General features: G+C 39.1%; 1 protein-coding gene across 1 annotated transcript in view; it reads right to left on the reverse strand.

Annotated features, from left to right (window-relative positions):
- Positions 1 to 2704: 2704 nt before the first annotated feature.
- Positions 2705 to 27593, reverse strand: part of Rxfp2 (relaxin family peptide receptor 2) — a 41432-nt gene continuing 16543 nt past the window's right edge. Inside the window, exons 8-18 of the mRNA XM_074042855.1 lie at positions 26485 to 26556; positions 25360 to 25431; positions 22649 to 22720; positions 21706 to 21777; positions 18257 to 18328; positions 18087 to 18158; positions 15507 to 15578; positions 12676 to 12905; positions 11654 to 12064; positions 7589 to 7807; positions 2705 to 3354 (exon numbers count right to left, since the gene is read on the reverse strand). Coding sequence (XP_073898956.1) covers positions 3095 to 3354; positions 7589 to 7807; positions 11654 to 12064; positions 12676 to 12905; positions 15507 to 15578; positions 18087 to 18158; positions 18257 to 18328; positions 21706 to 21777; positions 22649 to 22720; positions 25360 to 25431; positions 26485 to 26556 — 1624 coding nt within the window. The 3' untranslated portion in view covers positions 2705 to 3094. The remainder of the gene's footprint in view (positions 3355 to 7588; positions 7808 to 11653; positions 12065 to 12675; positions 12906 to 15506; positions 15579 to 18086; positions 18159 to 18256; positions 18329 to 21705; positions 21778 to 22648; positions 22721 to 25359; positions 25432 to 26484; positions 26557 to 27593) is intronic.

Below are 27593 nucleotides of genomic sequence, written 5' to 3' on the forward strand. Positions count from 1 at the left end.
CACAAACCAACAAAAATGTTATTTATTTTTTAATAAATGAAGGACAGGAAGGAAAACAGGTCCTGCCCAGGGTGGGTACCAGTGGGAGGTGGGAGGGCCTAAGGAAAGGGTGAAGGAGGGCAAATATGGTGGAAGTATTTTGTATTCATGTGTGAAAATAGAACAATGAAAACTGTTGAAATTGTTCTAAGAGGGAAGTGGAGCGGGGATAAAGGAGAAAGATGGAGGGGGTGAATCTAATTATGATATATTGTGAACACTATGTAACTGTCACAGTGTATCCCCTGTACAACTATAATATGCTAATAATAATAATAAAAAAGAAAGAAACAAAGCTATGTAAATAAGCTTGTCTATAGCTAGCACAGATTGTCTCTGTACTCCTTCTGTACTCTCCTCTGAGGCGCCACATTGACTTGCGTCTTTCCCTTTCCCTTCGAGATAAGATTTCAGTCATGTACAGATGCATGGTCGGGATTGGGGCAGGTGACTGGCCCTACCCTCCCTGCTCAGATGGCACAGCCTGTGGCTTCTACAGTTCTGGAGCGATAGCTAATTGATGTGTACATTGTCAGAGAAAATGTTCATAAACTCAGGTACTGTTTTCATAACCACACAGAAATACTGGGCTTACAAAATAATCTTGACCTAACAAGAGATCTCACTCACTATAGATAAAAGACCATTATTTATTAAAAAGTACACATATTTCTACTAGTTTTCCATCTAGATAGCAGTACAGAGTACGAGTAATCACTAAGCTATCAGATTTCAACTTTAGCTATTTTTTGGGATGTTGTTGACCAGTATATAACTCCCATTATTCCATATGGCTGTGGATTTCCCAGAAGCCTCTGATCTTTTATTTCTCATGCTTACTGCTCAACAGTAACAGCTGACTGTTCTCAGAGGCCTGGTTCACTGGCCATGGACAATGCTTTTCAAGAATGTAGATGCACATTTGTATCAAAATGAAGATACTTAGGCTTAGGGTCTATTCCTTATTTATGCTCCTGCTGTTGGGAACTGTATGAGGAAATAAACTATATAGTGATTGTGTGAACCAGCTTTCCATCACTGTGGCAAATCCCTGAGATAACTTAAATGAAGGGAGATTTCTTTTGGAGGTTTCAGTCCATAGTTGCTTGGCCCTGTTTCTTTTATGCCTCTAGTGGCACAGTACATCATGGCAGGATCACATAGCAGAGGAAAACTGTTCACCTCACAGCAGCTGGGAAGCAAATAGAGAGGAATGGGCTGTACCCCAATATCTCTTCAAGGGCATGTCATTAGTAGCCCGACTTCCTTCAACTGGGTCCCACCTCCTGAAGGTTTCACCACCTCCCAACTGTGCCATCATCTGGGGATTAAGCCTTCAACACACAAGCCTTTGGGAGATGTTTGAGATCCAAACCATAGCAGTGATCAAGGATTTGCAAAGGATATTTAATAAAATGTTGGCGAATCTAGAGAACAAATTATGAAGGCAGTTCATCATATTGCAGAGAAACGTTTGAAACCATAAGGAAAAAGGGCATTTTAGTCCCCAGGGGGAGAGGACATTATTTCTAGAATCTTAACAGAAAGATTTTACTTTACATAGAAATATATTACTTGATCAAAATGAAGGAACTTTTATTGTGGTTTTAGTCAATATTAAGTAATAATAAGTAAATTAACAGGATGAGTATGACATACAAGCTGAGTGTTTTTGTCTCCTGGATAGGCTACTGGGTAAAAGGACATCCCATTCAGTACCTAACAGAAGGTGACAGTATTCTCAGGCAGATGCTTGCATTTCATCTCATTAAAGGAACTCAGAATGAAGTGAATGGTGAAGAAATTAACTTACTGATGTTTCATGCTTTGGTTAAAGGGCAAAAGAAAGTTGGGCCCTGTGGCTCACACCTGTAGTCTTAGCTATCTGGGAGGCTGAGTTCCAGGCCAGCCTGGGCAAACAGTTCACAAAAAAATAGAAGGGGAGGGGAGGAAGAAAGATTTAAGATGTGTCTTATTAGATGAAGTGCTGGGCTTCCTAGCTTTATTCTTTACCAGAAGAAACAAGCTTAGTAATCAGAAGACCCTATCCACAGTCTTTGTTGAACTTAAAATAATATATGGACAAATGCAAAATATAACTTTATTTACCTGATCTCCTTTTTTCACATATAAACTTTCAGTATAAAAAATGTCCAGGCCTTCACAAGCATTTTCAATCCAAAGTTACTTTTCTTTTTGTTTAAAAAAATATGAATTAATACAAGTAAATAAAATCAAAGCATTCTTCTTGAATCTCCTCTAATACTTCTCATCTGTATGTTCTAGGAAAGCTGAACTTACTGGCAACAAAAATACTGCTATAAAGAAATTATCCTTAAAAATATTAAATCATAGTTTTTGGCAATTGGGGTGCCCAATTTTCCTTTGTGCCTGGGCAACTTTAAGAAAAATATCTTGTTTAAGACCTCAGCTCTTCTGAGCTTAAATAAAAGTCAAAAGGTAGTAGGCTTGAACAGTGTGCCTCTTTGGGCATGTTAAACAAGGTAACTTGGCATGAAGTTCTGCTTTCAACGTTGCTACCCCACCAGCCTCCAAAGGTAGGACTTGAGGTGGATGAACATCTCAGAAATCCTTTGCTATCAAAGCATCTGCAGGATGCTGATTTTATTTGATACTAAAAAAGCAAAGAAGGCGATGTTAGATTTATGGTATTATGGCCACACTGAAATAATCTGTTGTGAATCCTTTTGTTTTGTGGACAGTGGAAAAGAAGACTACATGTGAGCATCCTTGGGTAGGTTGGTAGTGTTTGACTAGCTAGAGGTTAATTGCATATCAGCCTACTCTCTGTGGATTCACTTGTCCATCTGAAGCAGGTGAGGATGAGGAGAAGAGCCCTTTGGTGCATTTCTCAGCACAGTTGATCGGTAGTAGAGCCGCCACTGGAATGCAGGGCCAGAAGTCAGTCAGCTGGGCCCCTTGTGTGGCATGGGGTTACCACTGGTCAGGATGAAAAGCAATGCAGACGCCATATTCCAAAAGCTATACCTTGTGTTAGGTAGTCCCTTGAAAATCCAGTGATCCAAAACTAATATTAGGAAACTGGTTTTATTATACTGTCCCCAAGGGTTATTTTGTTCAAAATCCCAAGTTTCAGGGAAGAGGAGTCATCTGTCCACACAATGGATGTAGATAAACTTTTCTTTTTAATTTTGAAAATTGATTTCCTCCGATGTTTGTGCAGCAGCTGTTTCAACTTGTCTTTAAAAACACTGGTGGTAAGAGTGTAGAGGATTGGGTTCAAGGCACTGTTTATGGGAAGGAAAAAAATCACTATCCAGGAAGTAACTGTGCCTAAAGAAGGAAACAAGATATGAGAAAAAAAAGGTGAAGATTTCTTATTTTTATTTTATTTCTTGCAGTGTTGGGGATCAAACCTAGGGTCTTGCACCTGCCTTACCACTGAACTACACCTCTAACCTGAAGGTAATGGTTTAAATAGACGTAAAATAGCCATGGTACTTCACAGCTAATGTTGTTAATAAGGGGCTACTTAGTACATTTAGGCTTCCTCTTACCTTATTGAAAAAATATCCATTATGAAAGAACACAGGAGCTATGGGTTCAAGGTCATACCATTTAACATTTCTGAATTTCAGTAACTAAATTGCAGATTTTTGGGGACAAAGCTGGAAGAAATAATCTAAAAACACTTTATAAATTATAAGTTTTAGTACAATGTGTTTTTCTTGCTTTCATTTATAGGGAAACAAGAAAATGTGGAAATAATCTTTAAGCAACAAAGCAGGTTTCAAGAAACTTCTGGTCTGGCAGCCAGATCTGACCTTGGTAGTACTTCCATCCAATCCTGGAGATCCTTCCCTGATGCCCTAGGATGCTGTTATCTATTACTGAAGATTTGAAAAGGAAGGAGGGCTATTTCCCCCAAGCTTGATGAATTTCTTTTGTTCCCTGCACTCTTTTGACCTCAGCTTCTCTGTAAAAGGGGACTGGGGGGAGTTTGATTGACTGAGTCAAGAGTTTCAGCTAGTAGTTCCATGGGCATCTCTTTTCAGCACTAACACCTGAGATCCTCGAATTCCACCATGATGCTGTCTTCTCCTATGTGGTCAAAAGTTCAAAGCACTCCCAGGGCAGGTGAATAGCTGCAGAGTGAGGCCAATGACATTTTCACTATCCTTTGTCAGTCTCTCCTCCTTCTCCAACCCTACAGTTTTCTTATCCTTTACTACTGTAATTTTGTTCTTCTCTTGACCCTCCTTTGTTCCCTAAATACCTTCATTCTTTCTCTATTTTATTTCCATTGTTTTCTGACTGCTTATATGACCTTCCCTCCTCTATCTTTTAAAAGAAATCTTCCCTCTTCTTTCCTGTATTTGCCTTCCTCTTCCCCCATTTCATCTTCTTTTCCTTGTCATTTTTTTAAAAACTGGAAAGAAAATGGAGAAAACCCCTAAATTTTAAATTTAATTGAAAAAAACCCAGATGATCTGAAGAGGTAACAAACTATGTTGTTTTTTTTGTCTGTTGTACCCTCTCCCCCACCAACAATCTCACCCTCAACCTGGCAGAAAACAATTCCTGAGAACACCTCATTTCAATTGGGCAATGACAAATGCCACATAAGTTCTATGTAATGTGCATTCTGAGTGAAGCTTCCTGTTCATTTTCAGGGAGACCCTCTAATTTAAGATCAGTGGTGGAGTTCTGAGGCAGGAAGGCTGATGCTGGCTTATCTTTTGTGTATGCCTTGACTGGCAGACCCCAGAGCTCTGAGAGGCCAGGGGCAGGGTGAATTAGATCTATGACGACAGCATTTTCATGTGGCACCATAAGTTGGACATGCAAGAAGAGATTTGTGACATGCAATAAAATATTTTTGCCTATGTCCACCAAGGTATTCCAGACCAACTTTGAAGTAGTGAACATCAATGTAGAGAAGAACTACTGTTGTACGGCTCAATCATATGTTTCCTGCTCTATTGATTTTCATGAGGTTGTAATTAAGTTTATCATGATCTAAACGGCTGCCATCGGGTGCCCTTGATGACCAGACATCTCCTGACTCCAAATCAGAGAATACTGTGGGCTGAATCACGCCCCCCCCCAATTCATATGCTGACGTCCCAGTGTTTCTGAATGTGCCTATATTGGGAGACAGAGCCTTTAAAGAAATAAGTAAAATAAAATGAGGTCAGTAAGGTGAGTCCTATTCTAATCTGACATTATAAGATCTTTATGAGTAGAGGAAGTTTGGATATATGAAGAGATAACCAGGATGCACAAGTGGAGGCAAGCCATGTGAAAACAAAGAAAAAGGTGGCCATTTGCAAGACGAGGGGGGCCTTACAAAAAAACCAAACTGGCGAACTCTTTGATCTTGGACTTCAGCTTCCAGAACCATGAGAAAATAAATTTCTGTGATACTTTATTATGACACCCCTAGCAAACTAATACAGAGAGAAAAGTCCTCAAGGAGTTAACAAAACTTGGAATTGTGAAAAAGTGGGAGGAATTTGAGAGAAAATCTAGAAATAGTGTCAGTGAGGTGAGGTGACCTCGCTATGCTCCTTCAACAGGTCTCTCGGCTAAGTCAGGACAGGAGCCTGGAATTCCTGCTTCATGATGCCAGGACCTTCTATCACTACCCCTAACATCCAAGCGAAGCGGATGCCTGGGCTGGGGAAGTACCTCACGGGTGGAGACAGGAGTGGGAAAGTTGATGGAGACAAACTCCATTCAATCCAGCCTTTCTGGATGAGTTCAGCTTCCTGATCCACTGGGGAATCCTCCACTTCGGGGGTCCTCTGCTTGTGGGCATCCTTATGAGCTCCTGCCATCTGACGCTCTCCCTAGGATAGCACACAACTGCTCTCTCATTTACTGAATAGCACTGTGTGAAAAGCACTTAGGGAAGTGCAAAGATGAGTAAGACATGGTCCCTATCATTCTGATTTGTAATCTGAAAGGCAGCAATGGACATATTCAAAACCAGTGCTGGTGTGAGGCAGCTCAGATGAGACTAATAAGTGCAATCAAGATATCCTGGATGGTTACTCAATTAGATTGGATGGAAGTGGGTGGAAAGAGGTCTGGAAAGACACTGTGGAGGAGGGAACATCTGGGTTGAGCCTTCTGAGATGAGAAGGGTGGTTTAGGAGGCTAAGATCTTGGTGATTACGAGTATAATTCAGGTGGAGGGAAGAACTTCAGCAAACCTGATGTCATATCAGAAAAGTGCAGGAGGAAAAAGTCAAATCATTCCAATGGACTTGGATCATAGAATATGAGAGGGTGGGTAGGACATAAGAGATATTATAATGCTAATCCTGCATTTGGGTTTTATCCCACGAGCAGTGAAGCCAATGGACAGTTTGGTCCTGTTGAATTTCAAGTGGTAGGATGTAAAAGTTGAGTTGTCCAGGTAGTAGTCATAGATTGGAGACTATTCAAGAGAACATCTGTGACCATTAATATTTAACTAACTTTGTTTTTCAAAGTACAACTGCCCAGAGTGATCTCTCAAAAAATTCTTATGGCCTCTATTCTGACCAACCAGACCAGAAAAGTTTCCCAAATATCCAGCCCTGATCTCCCTCCTGATTTTCACTTCTCTATCTCACATGGCTCCAGGGACATTTATGCTTGATTGTGGAGACGAAGCTAATAGGTTAAGGGACTACCATGGCTATGTGTGCCATTTTGCACACTTGTGATGACTTTGTGCACAAGTCAAAGCTAGAGGGAAAGAGGTCATTATAGCTGCTTGTCATTTGTGTACTTGCCAGTCTTCTATCAGGATGTGCCAGACACCATAGGTGACACTGGGATGCCATAATAAAAAAGACACATTTCCTGCCCTGGATTAATGCTTCAAGTGGATCTGCTATTGGCTGAACCAGTAAGTTGAAAGCCATCCCAGACTCTGTTTTACAGAGTCAAGCTAAAACCCTAGGAGGTCCCCCAATCGCTGCGGTTTCTAGGTCTCAGAATGGGTTTCAAGTAAACTCCTAACTAATGAAAGGTTATTTTCTCTGTCTGAACTGGGGCTGTATGCTGGGAACCTGGCCTTCTGGGTGAGGCATTTCCATGGAATATCTAGCACGCCACAGACCCCAGTGTGACATTTCATGGCTAGAACTATGGAATAGACTGATGGTTCTTTCTAGGTGTGTGCACATCAGAATCACTGGGGAACTTGACAAAACATCCATGTACAGGCCTTGACTCCCAGATACTAAACTCAGAGGCCTGAGTGGACCAGGGACATGTACATTTTGGTTATTTTTCATACTCCTTGTTAAGAGCCACTATCTAGCTTAGGTAGAAGCAAGGTAATCCAACTTTTCTCTTTAGCTCCTTTAAAATTTTTAAAAATTATTCCTTGCTGGATTGCACCATTACCCAATTCAGAATACTGATTATAAACACTGGAGGAAGTACTACCTCTTTGTATTGAAGTCATAGGTGCCTATGGTGAGCTTAGGATATGTAAGGCAGCATCCTAAATTCTGGCTTGTCAAACAAAGGGCAAGATAGAACGATGGGAATGATAGAAGGGACTGACCTGGTATTTCCACTTGGAGGAGGGAAAGGATTTTAATTACAAACACAGGAATCCAGCAGATGGCATCAGAGAACACTATAAAAAAGAACCGATTTGCAACAGCCACCTCTTTTCCATTGTGGTTCCTCACTTCTGCAGTCTGCAAGGTGGTTTTTTGAATGGAACAGAACATAGTAATATAGGAAAATACAATGATGAGGAAAGCCAGCAAGTTCACACCTGTTGGGAAAAGCAGACAACTTAACATCTCAGGTGCATACGTCAACACTAAAACAGTGGGGTACTTAGCTATTGAATATGGTACTTCTTACACACTTGTACCTCCAATAAACATTCTTTTGTATAAGCCCAGTGGTATTTAGCTGAAAAATTCCTGAGTTTAAGAAATACGATAAAGGATTTGAGTTTTCCAACTCAAAAAAGAAAATTAAAGACGTAAACCTTTTTGAAAAATTACAGACTTGAAATTCAGATCTAGACATACCATGAAGCAAGCTCTGGCTTTTTTTAAAACATGAAAAATCTATTTTTGTTTTTGGCTCTCTGCAAAGTCAACCCTTAAGGGATTACTATAATCATATGCATGTCTCAAAAAATAAAGATAACCCAATTTTCTTATCTTATACACATGAATAAGATAACCTTGGAATTTATCACAAACATTATTGCCTCAGGAACATTATTCCATATTTTTGGGTCTTAAATAAAAATGATGCATAGAACAAAAATGTACTTTTGTATATTTTTCTTCAGGTTGCTGACAGTGATTTAAACAACTGTGGTTCAGAATCTTTTAGAAAAGGAAGTAAGAAAAAAATTTAAAAATTCAACTATTTGAATCACTCTTTTTTTGTAGTACTGAGTTTTAACTGAGGGCTTTGCACTTGCTAGGCAGGTGCTCTACCACTTGAGCTATGCCTCAGCACTGAATCACTCCTTTGGGGCCAAATATATTCACAGGATTCTCCCTTGACATCACTGTCCCCTGTAATCAAAATTGACTGTTTGATTCCTTCATTTGTTTTATTCTTGTTATAATAAAAATTCTAAGTGATTATCTCATTCCTAATAGGGAGCATAAAATTTGCATATATTTTCCCAGTTGTTTTAAAAATGTTAATCTAAACCTAGACTGTATGTTAGTCTGGTGAAGTCTAGGAAAAATAATTTAAATTCAAGGTTATTTTTATCTAAAACATTTCATATTCCATGGAATTACACTATAAGGCTACATGATAGCGTTTTATAAAACTGGTGTGTCTTTCTTAGGTCTCACATCAGAAAATGTAGTTAAGCCAGGTGCTGGTGGCTCATGCCTGTAGCTTATGCTTATCTTGAAAAAAAACTCATCACAGAAAAAGGCAGGAGGAGTGGTTCAAGCTGTAAGAGAGCCTGCCTAACAAGCACGAGGCCCTGAGTTCAAACCCCAGTGCCACAAAAAAAAAAAAAGAAAAAAGAAAAAAGAAAGAAAGTATACTTAAGCATAAAATAAAATGGTAGAAAATGCTCCTCTGGGCCAAATTCTGAAAAGAGTCTTATAGAAAGAATGAAAAGAACGTGTTCTAAATGCACTAATTGTCAGGAGTTAGCCCTAGGGGAATTGGTACTGTCCTTGTAACCTTTCTCTAAATCTAAAAATATTTTAAAATAAAAAATTAATTAAAAATAGTATTTTCTTCAAACAAAAAAATGTGCTTTATTTAAAGCTCTAGAAGATGCTAATAATGATGAAGGTAATAATGATGAAGATGGTGGTGGTAGTAGTGGTGGTGTGCACACATGTATTGTTATCTTTTTATGTATCTGGGATATGTTACAGGTGCTTAGTCCCTTTTAGTAGACCCCTATGCCTTAACTGTAAGATCCAGCTACACCAAACTCCTCCTCTTTCTCCTCCTGCTTCCTCTTCTTCTGCAGTAGTGGGGGTTAAACTCAAGGCCTCACATTTGCTAGGCAGGCGCTCTAACCAACTTGGTGTTGTTTATTTTTGAGATAGGGTCTCACGTTATGCACAGGCTGCCTGGACTGAAATCCTCCTATCTGAGCTTCCTTAAGTGGTTGGGATGACAGGCACGCACCACTGGATCCAGCCATTGGTTGAGATTGGGTCTTACAAATTTTTGGCCCAGGCTGACCTCGAACCCCAATTCTGATCTCTACCTCCTGAGTAGCAAGGATTATAGTCTTGAGCCTGCCCCTATACCAAACACCTTCAGGTCCATTCCCTGGCTTTGAGTCTCTGAATGCACTGTTTTTTGGAACAGAACTCCCACTCCACCTTCTTCTGCCCTCACTTGGCATCATCTTTTCACTCATCATGTGGGTGTCAGTTTGGATTTACTGGGAAGACTTCTCTGGGGCTCCTAGAACATCCTGTACTCTTTCATCATGGCATTTACCAGTCTGTGATGTAAGGATGTGTAGTTGTCTGTACCCCTGCCCTCTGGTCCATGAGGGTCTGTGAGGGCTGAGTCTGTTGTATCTCCAGAACCCAATACAGTCTTTGGCAGGTGCTAAATCAATCCTTGGCGACTCAATGCAATATAGTGTGTGTGTGTGTGTGTGTGTGTGTGTGTGGTGTGTGTGTGTGTGTGTGTGTGTGTGTGTGTGTGTGTGTGTTGGGGGTATCTATGAAGTGCACCTGTCTATTTTTTTTTTAGGCAGTACTGGGGTTTGAGCTTAGGGCCTCAACTTGCTAGGCAGGCATTCTACCATTTAGCCGTTCACCTATTATTATAGGAACAATGAAGAAACAAATCATTGTTCCAGACATGATGGCTCCTGCCTAGAATCCCAGCTACTTGGGAGGCAGAAATAAGAGGTTGTTGGTCTGGGACTAGTCTGAGCAAAAACTGGTAGACCCTATTTGAAACATAAAAAGCAAAAAGGACTAGAGTCATGGTTCAAGTGGTGGAGTGCTTGCCAACAAGCCCAAGGACCTGAGTTCAAACCGCAGTACTGACAAAAAAATAACAATAACGAGAAAATACCAAGAACAGCCTATCTTCAGGTGACATACCTATGAAGAAATAGCTACCAAACAGCATGGTGTGTGCGGGGTATTAATGAAAGGTTTGTTTTTTTCAGAGAAGGAAAAGAAACAGATGGAGAAGATGGAGAAGATCTGGGAACAACGGTTAGAGTCATGATGAATTTTAAATGATTCATTTAAACGTAACCTTGAAAGTAATTGGGAACCATTGAAAGCCTCTGATCAGAAGTGTACACTGCCTTTTTTTTTTTAACCCAGTTTGATGATAAGAAGAGTAGTGAACAGATAAATGGGAAGAGGAGAAGGCTATGAGAACAAAGACCAATATGGGTGCGGTTGCAAATTCAGGCGAAAGCAGTGGATAGAGACTGCAAGGAACAAAGACAGATACATATTCTGATAAACATTATTTGATGAAAAAGAAAGGACCACACTGCCTGTTGGGTAGGTAGAAGAGGGAAAAAGAAGGCAAAGGAGAATGAATGTTACACAATAGAAAAAATTAACCTAAAGGTGCTGAATATGTCCTTCATTTGTAACAAAACTTAGTGTCTTCTTTTCTAAAAAAAAAAAAAATCAAGGGAAATTTAGAAGATTGAACAGGAAAACTCATATTAAGCATTCTTACATTGCAAGCTTAAGAGCTGCATTTACCAAAGGCAATAAATCTTTCTAGTGAGTTTCCAGAATTTTAGTATTTATTTAACTCATAGCTAGATAGTTTCAAAAAAGGAGTTCAAATAACTTGGTAAGATTTCAGGACTAGGCACTAAACAAGAATTCTTCTACCTTGTAGTCACTCACTGTATGTGAACACAAAATCAAGGAATGCAGAGATAATAAAAAAAGTCATCCAGAGATCCTGATAGTACATCTTTGTTTTCCACACTAAACTTCTGTAATAAAAAGTTTAATAAAAGCTTCTATAAATGCATGGCAAGAACTCTTCTTTGAAAGGGACATAGTCTTGACTGTATTTGTTTACTTTCTGAAATGGACATATCCATCTTTACCAAAGCTTATGGTGTTTTATCAAAATGGTATTTATCCAGGAAATGGAAAATATAATTTACCGAGGAAAATTCCAAGGGAATACTCTTTGCTTCCGTTCCTCTCTGCCTGGTCACAATGAAGTGGAAAGCATACTCCATTTTTCCCATAAAAGTTTCCAAAATAGTCCTCATTCCAAAAGGGAATGACAGCGATCAGAAATCCCACTATCCAGATACAGATGAGGATGGTCGCAGTCTGCCTCTTTCCTGGACGGATGTTGCTAAACGGGAAGACGATGACCAGAAACTTCTCCAGAGTCAAGAAGGTCAGCAGCAGGACGGAGACTTCCGTGGACAGCATGGCCAGGAAGCCCACGAGACGGCACTGCACGCTGTCCATCCACAGCAGCGCGTACTTCTGATACTGCCCTCGGTATTTGAGGTCGAAAAAGCCAATGGAGAACAAGTAAACGCCCATCAGGCAGTCGGCACCTGTGGACGAATCCATGCAGTGCATGTTGGTGGTTCTCAGTATCTCGTTTGGGCTTTCTGATTAGATCTAGTTCCTTCCTCCTGTATTTAATGAACTAATGTATTTACTGCTAGAACATCAAAATGCCAATGGATTTAAAAATCTGTGCTTTTTCTAAAGCAGCACCCTATGTCTTAGTCTTAAAGTTAAAAAGGGATGAGTGGGAACTTTTTTTGAGGGTGGTGGTGGGAAGAGATAGTATTTAAACGGTAAATATGTATTATTTGGAGTAGTTAATAGAGGGAGTCATTTCCTGAGTTTGAGAAGCATGGATATTACTGTAATTGAAGTTAATCAAGTTTAGTTTATAACCCACAAAACTTCATAATCCATCACTTACCATTCTGTCACCCCATTTCTAGGACATAATGCCCAGTAGTCTAAAACACAGCTACAAAGAGCCTCATCTTTATATCTAGAAAATAAACCTGCCCACCATATGTAATTTATATGAAATGCCATTTGTTGAAGGTTATATTTCATATATATATATATATAGATCTCCACACATTATATATATCTAGCTTACAGCTCACAGAAGATATCCTACTTATATAGGAAACATACTTACAACAAAGGATTTTGATGGACATAGCGTGAGTTGTATTTTCAGCTTTAATGAAAGATCTCATGCCAATGACAAAAAGATTTCCAAAGCAGGTAATGAAAGCTATAACCCAGACAAATATTCTGAGGATATTGTTAGCCAAGAGGTCCTCAAATGAAGAAATGCCGTCAGTCAAGGGCATACATATTCGGACATGGGGAGCATAGGAGCAGTATCGAAAGTTTTTGAAATAACTAAAGTCAAAGGGAAAAAAAGAGTCACTTTACAGCAATGATACAGAAATCACAGTTGCAGTCCTACTAGGGCTATGTTAAGTATGCAACTTTGCTAGGTTTGTTTTGTTTAGTGGTGCATCACGGGTAGAGTACCTCAGCAAGTAGTATGTTACTCTAGGCAGTATTCTTCAAAAGATGAGTGGCCTAATGGGACACAGAAATTCAGAAGTGGCGTGGCTAAAGGGTGTCTGGCTTGGCTAAAGGGTGTCAGGTTAGGCTATGTAGATTTGAAGTCTCAGAGGCTCTACTTTTTCCCCCTGTTCGCATTGGATTATTCTCATTGAGTATTATAAAAAGTAGATTGTTGTCACTAAATTGATCTCTAGCCAACATCCAGGGGCTTGCCCTGGGGGCGGGGAGATGTAAGGAACCTTCTGTAGTTTGCTAGAGGCATTCCTGACCTGTCCTTAGTTGTAAACACTGAGGTCTACTTGACTTAGTTGCCTTTTCCCTGACACTGGCAGGAAGGGAGGATCTCTAAGACAAAGAAAATTGTCTTACTGGAGCTGGAAGGAAGAAGAGCAGTTGTCTTAAACATAGATTTCTTACTAGGGTCTGGAAGGACTTAAACAATTTCTAGAGGAAGTACAGGTTTGTTTGTGGCCAGTGTATTTATGTATGGGGAATCCTGGAGAGTTAGAATTAGGGAGGTCATTTGGCTTATGGACATCCCCTAAACCTGTGTGTGTAGGAATTTTCTTCCATAAAACTCATTCTTTTTTGTTTATTTGTTTGTTTGTTTTACTACTTCTTATAGTTCTTTTCTCTCAGCTTAATCAATATCCCTAATTTATTCCAACAAGTTAAACAAAGCTTTATTTTGCCACAATGCCAAGACCTTCCTTGATTGGAACCCTGGCCGCCCCAAGCCACCTGGACCTCCTTCTACCCAGGTACAATAACTTTCTTCTAATCTCCAAACAAGCAGGCTCATATCCTTCTGAGAATCCTGCTTTTGTTTTTCCCTCTGCCTGGAAGGTTCTAACCCAAGATATTGCTAGGGCTGCTCCATCCTGTTCAGGCCTGTCAAATGTCACATCACCCTGACTTCCACTTAACCATCCAAACCGTCCTGCTATCCTTTTATCTTGTTTTGGCCCTTCATGGCATTTAATAGCTACTTATTTATTGGCTTATTTACTCTGGTTCCAAAACTACATGGAAACTCCATGGGACAAATATTCTTTCTCTTATTCATCATTGGGTTCTCAGCATCTAGATCATGCCTGGCACATGGCCTCAACAAATATTTCTTAGATCAGCAAATGGATGAGAGACAACTGAGTGCTGGGTGTGTCAGGAAAAGTCATATGAGATAGTCACTGGCCTAGAGCATCTTACAGTCTGTTCTCAACACTTAGCATATGACTAAAGGAACTTGACATTGTAATTCTATTGTTAGTTTTTCCTTCTCAGGAGTCCCTGGCACACACTTAACTTGGCCTCTTGGTTCTTTTAGGATTCCATGATGTCCACTGTCTTCAGATAGAGCCACCTTGGTTCTTCCACTATGACCAGTTGACAGGTGGAAGGGATGGGTGTCGAGGCGAAAGTGTTTCAGTAAATAAAGGACAAAGAAGGAGAAGGAAGTCTGTCCCTTAGAGGGGAGCTGGCTAAACTCACAAGTTTTCTATTACTTGTTGGCTCCTTTCTGACCTTGACTTCAGATCTATATTTAAAACAGCAACTTTTCATCAAATTCTAGAAAGGTTGAACTCTATTTTAAGAACTCACCTTTTGCATGCAACAAGGAAATGATAGCCTCATTGAATATTTATCTAATGGTGCCACAGAAAGAAAAATGAACAAAACTGTGTGGATTTGCATCAAACACCTGTCTTTTAGCCATCATGCCTACTGCACAGACATAAGCAAAATGTTCTCCCAAAAAGCACCTTCACATCAACACTTTCATCCACTGGCTGCGCCCAACATGAGATCTTACATCGAGTCCTCCCTACTTTTGTGGATAACAAGGGTTAATTTTTTGAAATAATGAACATATAGGTTATACAGTTGATAAAGAAATTATCATGTTATAAACACATATATTAACACAACTTACACAGTGCACTTTAGGCAAATATACTAAAGTGACTTAACAAAAACTACTATAAAGATGAATTACCTCCATTTTGTAGTGCACTTAGTAACAGTAACAACACCTGGAATCTATATAGCACCTTTCTTCCTAAGGGCTCAAATCTTAGAGCAGCCGACTGCTCATTCATGTGAGGTGAATTAATGTTTCCAGGTCTCCTGAGTACCATTTAGCCAGTGACTTCATCTTGTGTAATATGTGGCATTCTGGTACCCTGATCTCTTATTGGGCCTCAATTGGATAAACAGCGTGTTTCCAGAGAGAAGGGTCATTCATGTCGGCACATCATAATATTGAACTCTATTTGAACAGGGACCAAAGGTGACAAAATTAAAAAGTTCTCAATAAAAAAGACTTTTGTTGCATAAAACACATTGCAGTGATACATTAGACAGTTGACATGAGAATATCTGAAACATTTCACCATATTTCTTTTCCATTCTTGCATACATACATACATGTGAGAAAGATTCTTCAGGGATTGAAACATTCCTGTGTTTATATTTGGAATTTCTATCCTTTCCAGGTCTCTGGAAAATATGCACAATAGGTTTTATATTTTTAGAGTTAAGCTTTTAATAATTTCATTCTTTGTCATGTCCTAGATATCATGCTTCAAAATTTTACATTACAAATTCAAATTAGAATGAAAATTTTACAGTGCACTCTCTCAAAAATTACCATTTCTATTTAAGTCTCCTGTAAGTTGGAGCTGTTTTGTCACTTCAGATGCAGAATTACATTTTAATACAACTCTTTCATTCATTTCTTTGATTTAAAAATGGCAAGGGGGTAAGGGTCGAGCATTTGCCTAGCATGTGTAAGGCTCTAGGTTCAATGCTCAGCACTGCAAAATAAAACGAACAAACAAACAGCAGTGGTGTCTTGTGTGAATATGGAATTATTCTGCAGTTTAATATAATAGTGTCGTGGAAGTTAAAGGGTTGCATTTAGGAGCTGATACTTCCAACCTGAGAGCCTCACTGAAGTGAGTTTGGTGGGAATCTGGGTTTCTTCCTGGCCTATGTATCTTTAGGGTAGAAACCATGGAAGCAGCAGGAGAAGCTCCAGTTCAGGACAATCATTTTCTAAGACAAAAGTGAGAAGCACAATTACTTGGAATCTCTCCAGACCCCATAAAATTTCCTCGAAGGGCTCCAATGATCACCCTACACTCTGAATCGTCCAGAAGCATCTACAAATGCAGACATTTTCAAGACTTTTCAGGATGGTGGGATACAGAGCTACAGATGAAAGGAGAACAATCTATGATAATGGAAACATTTTGCTTTCCTGTTTAATCTGAAAGATGCCCAATCTTTACTCCATTTCTTTTTGGCTAATCCGAATAAGGATTTCTCAACATGGTGCTGAGTTTTCCTTTGTTCTATGTCCTTCATGGAGGAATCCCCTTGCTCTCTGAAAGCCAGAAGTGAAACGTGAGGGAGCTCTTATACTACCGACTCACCACATGGACCCTCTAGCAAGAAACTGAGTTCTTTCCATTTTTATTTTGTAAGTTTTTGTTTATTCATTTCTTTATTTTGCAGTGCTGGGGATTGAACCCAAGGCTTTACACATGCTAAGCAGGCACTCTTCTGCTAATCCACACCCCCCAGTCATGGGTGCTTTTTGGCGGTTCCTCTCCTTTCTTTTACTCTCTAGCTTTCTCCCTTGATTTATCACAGTTTTAGCTTTTGTGAATTGTGTGATTATTTGATTAATACTTTCTAATATCCTAAGTTAGAAAGAGGCCACTAATCCTAAGTGCGTAAGGCAGTGCAATGCCTCAATTGAACAATAAATGTGAAATAAGTGTGCAAGTGAGTCTTAGAAGAAAAAGAAATGAGACAATAAAGAAATGAAAGAATGAAGGAAGAAAAACATGGAGTCAGTAGTTGCTATTTTAACTTTCAGAAAGGCATTTGGTGGCTTGATACTTTGGCTTTCAGAAATGCATTGTGGTAAGAAAAGAAAAAGAATCATATTGTCCATATCCTGAGGTCTATTCTTATGTTTAAAACATGGGTTATATATATATTTTGATTTTTCATGTTTTAGGTTCATGAGAGCAGGGACCAAGTCTTTTTTTTTTTTTTTTTTTTTTTTTGGTGGGACTTGGGTTTTAACTCAGGGTTTCATGTTTGCAAAGCAGGCATTCTACTGGTTGAATCACACCTCAAGTCCATTTTGCTGTGGTTATTTTGGAACTGAACTATTTGCCCAGGTTGGCCTCAAATTGCAATCCTCCTGTTCACAGCCTCCCAAGTAGCTCCCTAGTAGGTATGAGCAAATAGCACCTGACTAGACCAAGTCTTTTTCATCAGCAGATGCTTACTAATATCTTAAGTTGAAAGAGAACTTAATCTTATGGTAATTTCCAATAGAAAACCATTTAACAAGAATAAAAAGTGATGTCAAGGATTAATCTTTGGAATTAAATGAAGAAATGCTTTAGTCTGAAGTCAGGTAATATAATTTTACTCTGGTTAAAACAAAATAACTTTTGCCAATAAATGGTCACCCAGAGGAAAGGAATTATGACTCAAAGAATAACTGACAGACTTCATGACACCATTAAAACCGAAGATAGTTGAAAATTTAAGATACTAAGCAATATTAATTGTTTGAATGTCCATATCTATGGGTTTTTTTTACTTACTAAAAAAGTAAAAACAGACTAGTATCAAGTAGTTTCTTGTAGGAAAAGGGAAAGGAAAACGAAGAAGGCAAGTCTTACATAACTTGCTTTAGTCAAACTTTTAGAAATAAAATTAGTGCAAATTTAATTAGTTGTGGAAATTGTAGGATAATATTTGTTCATATGAACTTAGTTTTCAGGAAGGAGGTGGATGTAGTTTCAAACACAGAGGTGTCTTTTATGCAATTGAATGGTAATAAAAGTGGCTTTGTGGTCAATCAGTGCATAATTCATGGTAACAATACTATCCACAATAATATCCTCGGTGTGAAATATGCATTTAGAAATAAATATGTCTCTTAGTAAAATAGATCCACAATTGTAATATTTTACTTACAGAGACTGAAGTTGTTTAAGACTTCTAAACTGGTTCTTGTGAAGATACAAAAGAGGATTGGATGACAGGTTCCTTTTTTTTTGCCATTAGAAGAAGGGGGAAAGAAATGTAGATGTTATTATTCTGAAGCCTACCATCATGCCATTTGAATCTGATGATGAAGAACTTACAGTTTCTGTAGAAGCTTCAGATCTTCAAAAAGCTCGGCTGGTAGCTCCATTATCATATTACTAGACAGATCCCTGTTGATGACAGTAAAAACACAAAGCAATTATATTGGAAATATGTGACATATGTATTACTCCTCATAGTTATTATCATCATCTCATTTGATGTAACAGAAAATATGAATCCAATTTAACCAACCTGAGAACTTGTTACACAACAAGGCCAGGTGAGTCAGCCAAATGGGTATATTTTCCATCACTTACAGACACGTGACATTTTGTTCATCCAGTTCCTGTTTGGAATTTCCTCTCACTCCCTCTCCAACACACCCTAGCTTTAACATCTTTGATGAATTTCCTACATTTCTATCAGTCATGCTTCTTTGATTCCTACTTGCTCATCTAGGTGATCTCTTGTTCATCTAATTAATCTTTTTCAGGTCAAGTTTTGCGTCTTCTACTAATTTTGCATTCCAGCTAAGGTTAGTATTCGTCAATCAGTATCTTCCCAGACAGTCTTGAATGGAAAAATTTACACATTTTAACTATACTTTTACTTAGGACTATTTTTGTATAAGAAATTGAATGTTTATAATTAAATATGATGGAATTGTACAATCTAAAGCCATAGGAAGTGACCCAACAGAATATGGAAAGAGGTCTTTTGGGATCAGAAGAAATCAATCTGCATCTTTCTGAGCCAGAAAAGGTGATAAAGATAAAACCAATGTACAATTGCCTAATTAAGAATGGACCCCCCAAAACACCTTAATTATTCTGGATACTTTGGAGCTGATGATATATACTGGGTGGGGGAGCTTAGACCTAGCTCTTGCCCTAATGAAGCTTTTATTTAGAGTAGCAATTAGTGTTATGATTTGGGCATGATTTGTCCCTCAGTGGTTCATGAGTCAGATACATGGTCCATAGTGTTGAGATGGTAGACCCTTTAAGAGGAAGGGCTCAGTGGGAAGTAGTTAGGTCATTGGGAGTGCTGCCCTCAGAAGATATTAAGGTAGTTCTTCTGGGTCTCCAGTTGGTGGTCACAACAGTGAGTTGTTAACAAAAAAAACCAAGATTGACTCCAAGACCCTCTTTGGCTTCCTGTCTTGCCATGTGACCCCTTTGAACATGATATAATGCCATCCACCATAAGGAACTCATCAGAGGCCAAACTGATGTGGATGTCTGATATTGGATTTTCAGCCTCCAAATTTGTGAGCCAAACAAATCTCTTTTCTTTATTAAGTTCCCAGCCTCAGGCATTTTGTTATAGCAATAGAAAATGAATTAATATAGTAAGATTATAAAATAAGTAAAGACTGAAACTAGTGCTACCTCAGAAGAACAGACAAAAGACAAAAGTAATCTTAGCCTGAGAATTAGGAAATGTTTGAGCAAAGCTTGATGATTTTAGGTGGGATAAAAGAAGATTAGCTTTTCAGGTGAGAGTAAAATAATCAATGAAACGGATGCTTAGGATTGAATACTATCTTCAGGAGTCAGGAAGTGGTAGAAGATGGGTAGAGGACAAAAAATATGGGGAGATGTAGAGGAAGGGAGCCTGGAAAAGTCCATGGAGACAAGACAGGAGGACCATGAATACACTCTAAGGAAGAATTTCCCAGAATAAAGTCGAGCATTAGAATCACTGAGAATTCTAGACTGAATTCCAGGTTCCTCCGGCCCTAGGACTCCCATATCAGAATCTTGAGGAAGCAGCCTAGTAGCATGCATTTAAATCAATATCCTCTGTGATTCTTGTGCACATGGACATTTGAGAAGCAGGCCAAGGACTTCACTAAGCAGCAGCATCAGGGAGTGACAGAACTTGGGGCATAAAATAGGAGAGAGGGTGAGGGAGCTGTCCTGAGGCTTGGCTTTCAGGAAGGAGGCTGATTCCACTGGGATGACAAACCCAGGTGAAAAAGCTGGCAACAGGGTAAGCTGCATTGTTAGTTGAGTTTTAAACACATTGCTTTTAAGATGCTGTTATGACATCCAAGCATCAGGCCCTGCTAGCTGGGAATTCTGATCAGTGAACCAGATGGGAGGAGCACACCTGATCATGGCTCAGAAAGAAAGCCGCAGGTGTGTGTGGACATCAGGTGCCTCATGCTAATTCCTCCCTAGGATGAGTTTGAAATTGTGATGTCACAGTAAAATTATCCAACACTTGTAAACTCATGGTGTAGAAATCTCTAGTTCGTGTTAAGTCTGTCAACTTCTGAATTTCTTGTAGCTCTCTGACACTAAGGGGATTGTGGATTGGCATAGATTACTGGTGGTCTTAAAATAGCAAGTTTGTCTTTTTGGTGAGCCCTCCTTTTTTAGAGGAGGGTCTACCCATGTGTAGATGAGAGGAAGATTAGGAACAATTTAAAAATGTGTTTCTTCCTTAAGTTCATATATAAAATAAGCCCTTTTTTGTCCTGGGTTGCTTCCCCTCCCCACCCTGTAACCCAAGTCCATATTCCTTCTCCAGAACCTGACTAGGACTGGGCCTTGGAGGAGTTCGCTTCTCAATGAGCTACCTTTGTATTTCTCCCTCAAAATGCACATATTTTTAGTTCCAATGCAGATCCTTGCACGCACCAGGAACTTAATAAATATTTGTGGACTTGATTTGTGATGCTTTTATTTAGATTGAATTATCAATGAATTATTTTAAAAATTACTGTTATTATTTGTCCCAGTTCTCCTGGATTATAGAACAAGCTGTAAAGAATGAGGTAAGGCTGTTTCAAACATTAATTTCCATTTTAAGGCCTCAATCAGGAGGATGAGCTCTTCGTCCTACTCGCCATTATTTGCAATGTAATAGACTTGATTTTAACTTCCAGTGATACACAGTTATATGGAATCAATTAATTAATGGGAAAATGAATGCTATTTTTAGAAGCTTAAATCTACAATGGATGCATTTGAACAGAAAAAGTAACATGAGTTCCCTGAATATTTTTCTATGAGCCTACTCTTCCTTCTAGACACATGTATGTGCTTTACCTGCTGCAGAAGTCATAATTTCTTAAGGGATAACACAAAATTTCATTCCTCTGTTCAGTTGCAATTAGCTAATGTCATTCCAGTCAGTCATTATTCATTCAGCAAACACTGATTGAGAATTAACTATCCCCCAGCCGTTACAGATAAATGATCCCTATGTTTAAGCAGCTATGGAAAACTCATTTATACCCAAACATACATTTATATGAAATCGACCAAAGAAAATAGGTAGGGAAACGAGGGTAGGCTAACTCCACATTAAACCCAAGTGAATGGTTTTAATGTGCTCTGACTTTAGGATAATGTTGGTTTTCTTAATTGACTTTCACTATCAGTAGTCTACAGACTGTTGATTGCTACTAGTGGAAAAGCAGTCTCACTAGTCACTTAAATTTATAATCTTGGAAGACGCAATCATATTCTTCCTAGTAGACGATGCTACTTACAGTTCTCCTAAATTTTTTAATGAGGCAAATGTCTTCTCTGGAACAAAATCAATTTGATTTCTAGGCAGAAACCTGTAAGACATGGCGAGAGTCAGCACCAGGGGTTTGCGGCTGTCATTATCCGTTCTTGCTGGGAGATGCCTCTGCTGGGGGAGGGGATGGGTTTACTAAGCTCCCTTTGAGTCTCAAAGGGAGGCTTTCCTGGTGTGGACACTGAGGCAGGAGTTTCTCACTGAGGACCTGCTCACGTCTCTCAGGAAGCGAGCCGTCCCAGGAGCTTGAGTGTGGTCTATGAAGCTACGCTTTGTTTGGATTCTGATTACTTTAGAAAGTGACTCTTTTCTCATTTTTCTTTTCCATTCTTTTTTACAATCACCCATCCGATCAACAAACATTACCAAGCACTTACTATCCATGAAAAACTATATTACAACAAACACAAAGTATTTTTGTGTTTTAGCTGACCATACAATTGTGCAATGGACCAATCCATCTGCCTTCCCACCCTCAGACAAAGCACAATCACCAATCAGAATCACCAATGGGAGCCTTTAGCCAATCAGAATACAGGAGATGTTCTTCCTTTAGAATAACGTATTTGTTGGGGGAGAGAGACATAAAGTGGTAAGACTCCCTGGCAGTAACAGCCAACCATGGTGTAGCCGACCACTTTCACAGACAGGATCTCATTTCTATGGCAACTGTGGGGTTAAGAAACTGGAGCTCAGGCACAAGCTCAGCTGAGACAGAGCCCAGCAAGGACAACACTTGCCCTCGGAAACCAGGAGCCAGCTGCAGAGTCACCCTCAGAACCAATCAGTGCGTGCACTTCGGCACCAAAGCTGGAGACAAAACCCTACTTTAAAATCCATTGTCAATGTTTTCTTTAATTTCCCAGTCCATAGGTTTCCTCCGTGTTTACCAAAGCTCGTGGTGTACTTACAGCACAGTGAGCGAGTCGCATGACAGAAAGGTGGAGTTCCTAAGATACTTGATGCCATTGCCTTCCAGATCCCTGAAAGCCATGGAGGGAAAACACTTTTAATATTTTTGTACACATCATATGCTTAGAGATACACTTTGTTGATATAGCAGTTTGAAGTGTATTTTTACTTCATCCCCACTTTTACTATCTTTTCTTCCTAAATATTGCAGGGTTCATATAATTAATATTGTTTCCTTTCCTGTTCCAATTAATGTTCAAACTTAATAAAATTGAGGAAAGGGCAGCTTTACTCTGAGGAGTAAGTGTTTCCATGTTATTAATTGAGGTATTGATAAACTATTTTAAACTATGGTCCACTGGGCGTGTACAGTGCTAAAAGCACTTACAGGCAGATTTCCATCTGCTAGCTGATTGCTTAGGACAGAGGCATCCCATATACTGGGGAAAGGCCCTCTGAGCGCTGCCATTCCTGGCAGTACAAGGGGAAAGGGAAAAAGTTGATTTTTCCACCAGCTCTCCTGATCTCTCTCTGTCTCTTCTCTGTCTCTTTCTTTTTGAGACAGGGTCTTACTATATAGCCCAGGCTGAACTCCTACCACAGCCTCCCAAGTGCTAGGATTACAGGCATGTACCACCACACCTGACTTCCTAACTTCATTTTATAGTCAGTTTTCCACAATCTTCACAAAATATGACAATAACTATTTTTCTGCTTCTGAAAGTCCATGGCTACACTAAAATCACAAATCTTCCATGTTGTCTTTTAAATCCTATTTTAAAACCATCTTAGAGATTCTTAGAGGAACTCACGAAGTTTTTTTCACTCAAAATGTTGTGATTAAATGTAATAAACACTGCACCCTCTTAGAAGTCTAAATATTGTGAAATGAATGGGGAAATATTTTGCATGTTCTCAAGGTTTAACACTTTAGAGTTATGAGAACAATTATCCTGAGTATGGCAAGTGAGGAAAGAGGTAAGTAAGGGTAGGTTTTCCCCCCTGCATTTAGGTTAGAGAGATTCAGTCTGACTACTTACTTTTCTGTCCTCTAGGTAGACGGAATCTTCCTGATTTGTGATCAGGCTATCTTGCTAACTCTATACTTTCTTTGACCTTCTATGTTTTTCCTTGTGTTTGAGGGTGCTTACAGATGAATGACCATCCCAGGAGACCAGGGCTCTGTTGCTGGTTCCTGGTCTCCAGCTTGCTGTCATTGATATCCACTTGGGAGAGGGAGAGCATATTTGGGCCCTGATATTTTCCTAATCTTTCCTACATGTGTACTTGTGTAGTTTCTAAGTAGTTTTTACTTATTATTTTTTAATTTTTTTTTTGAGACAAGAGGTATCTCACTTATGTAGGCAGGCTGTCTGTGCAGTGCAGGCTGGTCTAGAACTCATGATCCTCCTGCTTCAGCCTCCCAAATACTGGGATTATAGGTGCACCACCAAGCACAGCTTTTCGGTTATTCTTAATGACTTTTAATCTCATAATTTGTCAGTCATTATTTTCATTTTTAGTAGTGGCACATTAATATGCACCCTCTATTGCTTTAAAAGCCCTTTGATAATAGACATATAAATATATCCATGAAAATAAAAGTAAACGCACCACCACCTAAGAGCGTAACAAGAATTTTTGAGGCTATTTCAGAGAGGAATATCAAAGCTGAGACAGTGAAATTTTTATCATTTTATGGGTGCTGAGTCTCTCCACCCCTACCTGATTTGACTGTGAGAACAGTTTTGGGGATGGTATAATTCATATTTTTGTTGACTGTGACCACATGTTTGTTGCAGAAGACCATGAAGGTGTTAGTAGCTAGAAATAGTGGGTGGTGGTGGTGGAGCCACTTAAATGAATGTTTTAAATAGGTATCGATTAAATGCTAACAAGGAGTGGAAATAGCTTAGTACATCTGTTTAACAAAGGCTTACCGAGCAGCTGTTACGTGCTGATTTTTATCCAAATGCTGGGGTATTGAAATCATATGATAGGTTTCTGCCCTCAGAGAAGTTACGGAAGAGTAGGGCAGGAGACAAGCAAGTAAATTAATGATTACATGATTATAGTGCCCTGGGATAAGTGTGAGGTGTAGAAAATGACAGCAGGGTAGTGTTTTGTATGAGGTGTGTGGAGAACAAAGGCAGCCACTGAAACTGGTTGGTGGGTCAGGAATGACTTACTGGAGATGGTATTTTGGTTGACTTTGGCAGGAAATGATGGGGTTAGCCAAAAGACTAAGGAGCAAAAAGTTTGGAGTTCAAGGAACAGTATGTGCTGAAGTAATTGACTGTAGGAGAGTAGTTTGGGACATTTGGGAGGAAAGGGCATGTGGAGGAAGGGCAGGACAAAACATGAGATGAGGTAAGAGATTGAAAATCAGAGGTCCTGGATGCTCAGGGGGGATGCTGAACGTGACTGTCACTCCTTGGGGAACCCTCAAAGGATTTTTGTACATTTATTTTTGAGACAGGGTCTTGCTATATGGCTCAGGCCTTGAACTCGAGGTCCTGCTGCTTCAAGTGCCAGGATTACATGTATGAACCACCACGCCCACTTCCCTGAAAACATTACTAAACCAGAAAGTAACAAAATTAGATTTTGGTTTTGGAAAGAAATCATATATCTATTTTTAAGGTAATCTTGAATTAAATTTATGGCTGTTTCCTTAATCTGGACAAATAAACCCTAAATGAATACTCACATCCAGTTGAGTTCAGGCATTTGAGCACACATCTGTTCAGGAAGGGTCTCTAAGTAGTTATTAACCATAGATCTTCAAATAAAGAAAATATTAATTAGAAACAAAATAATATGCCACTTTAAGAACAGTATTTTTTATTCCATAATTTGGAAACTTTCATGCTAAAATTACTATATTGGGATAAAGTATATATACATAGCTACCCTTTCAAAATGGTTGTTACATATGTGTATGAGAAGGTCTAGGGAACAGGTATTGTCAAGGAAACTATGAATGCACAAGTAGCATTTATATCTTAGGAACAAACATTGTGCAGTTTAATTTTATGCAATGAAACGACAGTATATGTCAAGTAATAATTCTGAAGTTCATGATAGTTCTTCTTGTACACAAGTTTGCCATCATTTCCAGTGCCAGGCATCCAAACTTTCTTCGTATGGTAAATATGAATCATTTATAACATGGAAGGGCTATACTGGAAACTGCATTAAATCTACAAAGTGAGAGTAAGAGGAATTTGGGGGAAGAAAACAACTTGTGAGCGTGTTAAGTTGTGTGATTAATTTATGACAAACAAGTGGAAGGAAGTGCTGTTACCTGATCAACTGTAACGGAGCAGAATGAGCCCCGCCAATAAATCATTCCAGTATGTTAACAAACAGTGAAAATGTCATTATGAAAACAGCTCACTGGTAGGACAAAGAATTTGGGATTTTCAGTGACTGTTGCTGGGCAAAAAGCACATTTTCCTCTGTTAAAAATAGAAAAAAAAATGGAGTCATAGCTTAAATCTAACAGATTTAAGTGTAGTTGGGTTATCAGGGTATAAAAGTGAATTTTTGGTCAACCACTGCAAATAAAAACATTCCTTGGAACTTCAGGAAATTGCAGAGGACAAAAAAATCAATTCCTTGGCTTAAAATATACATTATAATCTGGCCAGCTGTTCTATTTAGCCATGGCCAGGAAGTAGCAATAGTAACTGTGATTGCAAATACAAGAAAGGTTGTAACTAATAAAAATTTTTAGTGGGTTTGATATTTTTCTAAAGCTTTTTCTGTAAACTAGTGTTAGATACCACTGTAATTTGTAGACAGATGTATTGAAAGGTAGATGAGTACTTACAGGAAAAATAAGGAATTTAATCCAGTAAACAATCGCTGTGAAACTCTGGTTATTGGATTGTCATCCAGAATTCTGACAAAACATATCAGAAATATTTCCAATGTCAGAGACATTTATGAAATAAAAACAGGAAAAAAAATAAAAGGCCCGTGCAATTCTACTTCCTCTAACACCTAGCCTGCTTGCTCCTTTGTGTCCTTCCACATTTGGCGCAGGCATCTTTTCCCTGAGATCTCCTTCACTGAATGGATTGGAGCATTGCTTTGGGCTAAATTGCTGCAACTCCCCTCCTGGCACTTATCAGGTTGTATCCTGATTGTTTGCTTTCTCTGCCTGCATCCACCTCATAAGCTGCATTTACTGGAGGAATATAGACTCCATATATGTGTTGACTTGGTTTACTGAATGAAGAGTGAATAGAAATATAATTCTTAACAAATCACTAATGTTTCTTTGGTCTCATAGGGCTTCTATGATGCATTCAACAAGGTACATACAAATGGATGAATGAGGTGAACCCATCCATATTAGGAGTTTTGTGGGTAAAAGTAAACATATCTGTATACTTAAGCCATGGTTTTAAACTACATATGGTATTTTTAAAATGTTTTTATTATTCATATGTGCATACAATGCTTGGGTCATTTCTCCCCCCTGCCCCCACCCCCCCCTTACCACCCACTCCGCCCCCTTTCTCCCCCTCCCTCGATACCCTGCAGAAACTATTTTGCCCTTTATATATAGTATTTTTGTAGAAGAAATTAGAGGAAGGGGGAGATATGCATCACTATCTCTCATTGCCTCTGAAGTCCAGTACTATTTCCCTTTCCTCTCAGAAGTTTGGAAGGAGGGAGATAACACAGAACACTTGCTATGTGCTGGGAGCTATGCATGCAGTACTTTAAGTGACATAATCTTCACAACATCCCTCTTCAAGAGGCAATGTGATTATAGTTTACAGATAAGAGGAAAGGGACTAGAAAGATTAAGAGATGCTTGGAGCCTTAAGCATGGGGCCAGGCACACATGCTCTAGCCCATGCCAACCTACAATAAGCAAAGTGACACAAAAGCCTCTACTGCTCAGTGCTTACAGTCCTCAGGAAGGCA

Source organism: Castor canadensis, chromosome 10, assembly GCF_047511655.1.
Source record: "Castor canadensis chromosome 10, mCasCan1.hap1v2, whole genome shotgun sequence".
Lineage (NCBI taxonomy): Eukaryota > Metazoa > Chordata > Mammalia > Rodentia > Castoridae > Castor > Castor canadensis.